We start from the raw sequence: 6,810 nt of genomic DNA, 5'->3' as shown, positions 1-6,810 counted from the left end.
GGAAATAAGTGGGTGGCAGCTCACTGTAGCAGAGAGAGCCTGGAGACGTTACCAAGACCCAAGGCAAGTCCCTGTATGCTTGTCTCCATGAGAAGTTCACCCTAGAACAGTGGTCTTCAAACTTTTATCCAGGAACTCTCTTCTAAAGTAATCTTACCTACAACTTCAGGCTCATGGGTCCAAAGAAGATGAAAGGCAGAGCCCTCCCCACTTTCTTTGGGAGCCACAGAGCAGTTTGAAAACCAGTGTTTATTAATTAATTTTTGTTTTGAGACAGTCTCAAAGGGAGGCCGAGGCAGGTGGATCACCTGAGGTCAGGAGTTTGAGACCAGCCTGGCCAACATGGTGAAACCCCATCTCTACTAAAAATACAAAAAATTAGCTGGGCATAATGGTGTACACCTGTGATCTCAGCTATTCAGGAGGCTGAGGCAGGAGAATCGCTTGAACCTGGCAGGCGGAGATTGCAGTGAGCTGAGATTGCAATACTGCCCTCCAGCCTGGGCAACAGAGTGAGACTCCATCTCAAAAAAAAAAAAAAAAAGAAAAGGAAATTACTGCTGCCTGGCCTTGGTGCCAGTCCCAAGGAAGACAGACCAAAAGGGGTTTGGTCAAGTCCCAAAGAGATCTTCCCTGCCTTTGCCTGGGCACAGCCCCTGCTCAAAAATCTGGGTCAAAGCCAAGGCTTTTCTTGACACCTGAAGGCCCCCATGCCATGCTTCTCCCAACCCACCAACCCAGCTCCTCACAGCAGCCTTCATTCCACAGTTCATGGACCTGCTGCAGGAACGTCCTCCTCATCCCCCTGCTCATCTAAAGCCACCCCCAGTGCCACTCAATTCAGCATCCACTCTAGAGCCCTCCTGGGCTGTTGGCACCAGAACACACTGCCAGGAGTGTGCCTATGTTTTTAATGTGTGGCATCCCCTGGCACTGGGCAAGGCACAGAGATGTCCAGGAAATACCAAGTAGAAAGGTGTGGGAAGGTGGGGAGGCAGGAAGAAAAATTTTTGTTTTTTGTTTTTAGAGAGGGTTTCACTCTGTTGCCCAGGCTGGAGTGCAGTGGCACGTAGCTCACTGTAACAGAACTCCTGGGTTCAAGTGATCCTCTCGCCTCAGCCTTCTGAGTGGCTGGGATTAAAGGTGTGTGCCAGCACACTGGGCTAGTTCTTAAATTTTTTGTAGAGATGGGGTTTCACCGTGTTGCCCAGGCTAGTCTCGAACTCCTGAGCTCAACTGATCCTCCTGCCTCAGCCTCCTTTTTTTTTTTTTTGAGACGGAGTCTCGCTCTGTCGCCCAGGCTGGAGTGCAGTGGCAGGATCTCAGCTCACTGCAAGCTCCGCCTCCCGGGTTTACACCATTCTCCTGCCTCAGCCTCCTCAGTACCTGGGATTACAGGCGCCCGCCACCTCGCCCGGCTAGTTTTTTGTATTTTTTAAGTAGAGACGGGGTTTCACCGTGTTCGCCAGGATGGTCTCGATCTCCTGACCTCGTGATCCGCCCGTCTCGGCCTCCCAAAGTGCTGGGATTACAGGCTTGAGCCACCGCGCCCGGCCCTGCCTCAGCCTCCTAAAGTGAGAAAAGGAATTGAAAAACCCAACCTACTTCAACCTCCAATTGTTCCCCCCTCCCCCCAAACCTACTCCCTACACTCCAGTCCTTGCTTCCCATACTTTCCTACCTCCCCACTGGTCTCTGCGACAGAGGTACCCTTCGAGATTGACATTCTTTAGGACACCTCCCCTATTCTCCCAGAATCTCCACTGTACCATGTTTCACATGACAAGCATCCCCATCTACTTACAACCTAGTGGTCAAGCCAATGGGCTTTGGATTCAGATGTGCCTAAACTGGAATCCTGGCTTCTTTGCATGCTGGCTGTGACCTCAGGCAGGCTGCTTAACCTCTGAATTTCAGTTTCCTCATTCGTAAAGTTGTGGTGGGGGTCAAACCACCTAGGCCCAACGAGGTAGCTTTGAGGGTTATATGTGCATATAAGTAACTTAGCACATTACCTAACACGGGGCAGGCATGTGTCAACAGGATTTCTTCTCATGACTGTTATGGGGTTCCTTGCTTAAATTCTCTTCATACTATGTGGTACTAATGGACAGTGTCCCTACAGGATGGCTTAGCATACTGCTTTTCAAACTAAGTGCTGACCCCAGGCTTCCAGAGGGAGGGTGTTTCAGAAGCTGAAAGAGAGACCTTCGGACCTCTGCTTCAACTCCAGCAGTTCTTCAGTTTGTTTTTAGTTTTGCATAATGGGGTTTGAGACCTCCCATGACAAAAGGCCCCTGCTGCTAAAACCAAGTTTGAAAGTGCCTGGTTTTGAAGCTAGTTGGGCCTTCTGTGAATCCTGTTGGATGTGAAGAGGCCTCCTAGTGGAAAAGGGTGCGAATGAGAACGAGGGAAGGCAGAGGCTAGGAGCTGGTTAGTGGGGCAAGGCTGAGAGCTCAGCACTCACTGCTTTATTATCAGAATAGGTGACAAAGGCCACAGGCAGAGGGGGAAAGTCCAGAGCTGTGGAGAAAGAGAGGCTCCTCCAGGGTTTGTTTAGGGTTTTCTCCATGGCCTAGGGCCCAGCCACTTCCCTCACCGGCCTCAAAGCCCTGGGCTTGAGCCCTCTAGGCAGTCAAGGGCAGGCAGGAGATGGGCCAGAGAGGGGAGGATGTGTTCTTTAGGTACAGAATCCCTGACTACGGGGTCCAGTGCCTGTGGGTCAACCACCAGGAAGCTGTGCATGCCCACAGCCCGAGGCCCCTGGTAATCGCAGAGGTAATTATCCCCAACATGGGCTGTCACTACCGGTTCCATATGAGCAAGCCGCAAAGCCTCCTGGAAAATGCGGGGGTCTGGCTTGGGCCAGCCAGCAGCCTCAGAGGTCAGCACAAAGTCGAAGTGTTCACGCAGGCCAAGGCCCCCCAGGATGCCCTCTAGCCGTTGGTCAAAGTTGGAGATCACTGACAACCTCAGACCCCGTGAGCGGCACTCCTTCAGGGTGTCCTCAGCCCCATCTAACACCTGCCAGGTGCAGGGGCGGCTGAAGTCGTCATACAGCTGTTCAGCGATGGGGGCTACAGCCTGAGCATCCTGGACACCTGCCAGGTGGAAGGTCTGCAGGACCACGTCCAGCCACCACTGGCGGGAGGTGAGGCCTTGGCTCAGACCGTAGTTGGGGAAGCTGTGGCTCTGGGCCCTGTACGCCTGTCTGAAGCCTTGTTCCAGGGCTGAGGGCTCCACCTCCAGCCCATGGGCCCGGGCCTTGGTGGCATATTCCTCCCCTAAGGGGTGGCGGAGCCTGATCAGCGTGTCCTTCACATCCCATGTCAGCAGTCGTATCTGCAGCCGGTGTGCCATGGAGGAGGCCAAGTCCACCCCAGTTCTGCCTCAGGTCCCACAGTGGGTCCCAGGGGGACGCTGAGCTGGATAAGACCACCTCTGCACAACCTAACAATCACCTCTTTCCAGGCCTTGTGGGTCAGATTTGCTGGCTAACATGAAGCAATTGGGAAATGTCTTCACAGCACAAGATCCTAGAATGAAAAATAGCAGGTAAGGTGGAAGCTCAGGCCCTGACATCAGACAGCTGGGTTCAAATTCTGGTGCTGCCAATGGTGTGACCCTAAGAAAGTCACTCTGAATCCACAACACATTTCTGAGCATTCTGAGCACCTTTTTGAGCTAGCTGCTAGCATATGGGACAGATTTCCAGCCCTTATGGCATTTACAGGCACTGAAGAACAGGGATACGGATATTAGGCAAAGAACTACACAAATACTTAAATACAATGAAGTCAATAGATACCATAAGGATATAAATCCAGGGAACGCATCTAGTCTGTGTAGTTAGGGAATGTCATAAGCAAGTGAAGTTTCTTTTTATTTATTTTTCATTTTTTTTTTTGAGACACAGTCTCTCTCTGTCTCCCAGGCTGGAGTGTACGGCTCATTGCAGCCTTGATCTCCCAGGCTCAGTCAGTCCTCCTGCTTCAGCTTCCCTTGTAGCTGGGAGCCACCATTCCCAGCTAACTTTTGAATTTTTTGTAGAGACAGGGCGGTGGGGTGGGGTGGGGCGGTGGGGGTCTCACTATGTTGCCCAGGCTGCTCTCCAACCCCTGGACTGAAGTGATCCCCCAGCCTTGGCCACCCGAAGTACTGGGATTACAGGCGTGAGCCACCATTCCCGGCCCTGCAAGTCAAGTTTCAATGGAGATCAGAAGAATGAATGTGCAAGAAGCAGAGGTAGGTGAGTGCTCCCGTCAGTGGAAATAGCAAGTGCAAAGGCCCTGAGGCAGGGCAAGGAGTCTGATGCTTTGGGTTGACAGAGGCCAGCTCAGGCAGGACCTTGTAGGTCAGGACACAATTATTATGATTGCTATTATCATTATTAGGGATGTCAAAGACAGAAGGGGCCTTGCAGAGCATCTGAACAATACCCTGGCTGCTGGGCAGAGTAGACTGAGCCTGAAAGGGGCAGGTACTTACCTAAGGTCACAGTGGGTCAGTGGCACAGCCAGGACCAGAACCCAAACTTCCAGACTCTCTGGCCGGTTCTTCCACTGTACCATGAAATATATTTGGATTTTATTTTTTATTTTTTATTTTTTTGAGACGGAGTCTCGCTGTGTCACCCAGGCTGGAGTGCAGTGGCCGGATCTCAGCTCACTGCAAGCTCCGCCTCCCGGGTTTACGCCATTCTCCTGCCTCAGCCTCCCGAGTAGCTGGGACTACAGGCGCCCGCCACCACGCCCGGCTAGTTTTTTGTATTTTTTAGTAGAGACGGGGTTTCACTCTGTTAGCCAGGATGGTCTCGATCTCCTGACCTCATGATCTGCCCGTCTCGGCCTCCCAAAGTGCTGGGATTACAGGCTTGAGCCACCGCGCCCGGCCTATATTTGGATTTTAAAAATTGGTGAACCTGTACAGCACAGGAGAAAGGACAGAGCAGGCTGTCTGTCTCTAGCCCTCTCTGAACCCCAACTTTTCCATCTTTACTGGAGGTAATAACACTGGCCTAGGAGGAGAGCTGATGAGAGAATTGACTCAAGGCACAAGAAACAAATGACTCAGCCTGCTATCCAGAGGCTGGTGCAGCTTCTTTCCCCAGACAGAGCTGATCCCAGACAAGGCCGTCCCCTTGAAACCTGAGGGGCCAGAGTTCAAAGTACAGCCAAGTTGATACTTAGGGAGGGGCATTGCTGGTGAATCTGGGGAAGCCTTGGAGGAAGTCTGACCAGGAAATGAATTAACGAGACTCATCCAAAGACCCTCTCATTTTGCAGGTGTGTAGACAGAGACCCAGTGAGGGGCAGTAATTTACCCCCCAAATCACACAGGGAGTCACACTGGCACAGCTAAGACTAGAGCAGAGGGTTCTGGCTCCTGACCCATGGCTTTTTCTTTCTTTTTTGAGATGGAGTTTCGCTCTTGTTGCCCAGGCTGGGATGCAATGGCGCAATCTCGGCTCACTGCAACCTCCACCTCCCAGGTTCAAGCGATTCTCCTGCCTCAGCCTCCCAAATAGCTGGTATTACAGGCATGCGCCACCACACCCGGCTAATTTTTTTTTTTTTTTTTTTAATTCTTAGTAGAGATGGGGTTTCTCCATGTTGGTCAGGCTGGTCTCGAACTCCCGACCCCAGATGATCCGCCCATCTCAGCCTCCCAAAGTGCTGGGATTACAGGCGTGAGCCACCACACCCGGCCGGCTTTTTCTTTCTTTTTTTTTTTTTTGAGACAGAGTCTCACTCTGTCACCCAAGTTGGAGTGCAATGGCATGGTCTCTGCTCACCGCAACCTCCGCCTCCCAGATTCAAGCGATTCTCCTTTCTCAGTCTCCCCAGTAGCTGGGACTACAGGCGCCCACCACCACACCTGGCTAATTTTTGTGTTTTCAGTAGAGACGGGGGTTTCACTATGTTGGCCAGGCAGGTCTCGAACTCCTGATCTCGTTATCCTCCCGCCTCGGCCTCCCAAAGTGCTGGAATTACAGGCCTGAGCCACCGCGCCCGGCCTGGCTTTTTCGATTTCTAAAAGCGCGGGTTTGGGGCTATGCGCTGCAGTCATGAACTGCTCGCCCTTCCCACTTCCACGGCTCCGGAAAGGCGAAGTCCAGGAGCCCGAACCTCACGCAGAATCTCTACTGCTGCCGTATAGCAGCGTGAGCTGGCGCGGGGGTCCTAGGGACCTTTGCGGCGGCCTACCCCTTGGGTCCCCTTCTCGCTGTAGCGCGTCCACGGCTCGGCGCCGGTTCCCGGGCCCAGGACCTACCAGAGTTGCAAGGAAGCCGGTAGAGAACGCAGCCGCAAGTCCCGCGGGCTGGGGCGGAGGTGCGCAGGCACCGGGAGGCGGGGCGGGGATCGTGCGGGCCGCCCCTTCCTCCCATTCCCACACGCCTCTGTCTGTCCTCGCCCTTTTCCCCGCCCTTGTCCCCTCACCTTCGCCCTCTTCCACCCGCCTCCCTCGTCGCCCTCGCCGTCCCCTCTCCCTCCTTCGTCTCACTGTGCGCCTCTCTGCGCCCCTGTCAGCCGCCTTCACTGCGCGCTTCCGTTACTCTGCGCCCGCTCCGCCCCTTATTCCCTCCCCGCACCCTCTCGGTTCCCCAGCCCGCACACCCTTCCGCTCTCCAGCCCCCGTTACCAGCACCTTCTCTGCTCTGTCTACTCACCTCCTGCCCACCACACCGCCCCTCCCCACCGCGCTCTTCCCGCTCCCCATCCCTCACCCCGCTCCTTGCCTCCTTTGGATCGGGATACCCCCGAGAAGTACCAGGTTGACTGGGAAGAGGGGAGCTGGGACCCAGCCTGG

At 53.9% G+C, this 6,810-nt stretch overlaps 1 protein-coding gene across 2 annotated transcripts; it reads right to left on the bottom strand.

The window, feature by feature from the left end:
* Positions 1–2,431: 2,431 nt before the first annotated feature.
* On the bottom strand, positions 2,432–6,500 carry HDHD3 (haloacid dehalogenase like hydrolase domain containing 3). 2 transcript variants are annotated; one of them, XM_017875972.1, is made up of 2 exons: positions 6,274–6,500; positions 2,432–3,536 (listed from the first exon to the last, which is right to left on the bottom strand). In XM_017875972.1, the coding sequence occupies exon 2, from the start codon at positions 3,358–3,360 to the stop codon at positions 2,605–2,607; it is 756 nt and encodes a 251-aa protein (XP_017731461.1). In that variant the 5' UTR covers positions 3,361–3,536; positions 6,274–6,500; the 3' UTR covers positions 2,432–2,604. The 2 variants fall into 2 exon arrangements, with proteins under 2 accessions (XP_017731461.1, XP_017731462.1); XM_017875973.1 differs by lacking the exon at positions 6,274–6,500 and adding an exon at positions 6,207–6,255.
* Between the last annotated feature and the right edge of the window lie 310 nt (positions 6,501–6,810).

Source organism: Rhinopithecus bieti, unplaced genomic scaffold, assembly GCF_001698545.2.
Source record: "Rhinopithecus bieti isolate Rb0 unplaced genomic scaffold, ASM169854v2 scaffold_9997, whole genome shotgun sequence".
NCBI classification, from domain to species: Eukaryota; Metazoa; Chordata; class Mammalia; order Primates; family Cercopithecidae; genus Rhinopithecus; species Rhinopithecus bieti.
This window is presented reverse-complemented; position numbering and strand designations above follow the sequence as displayed.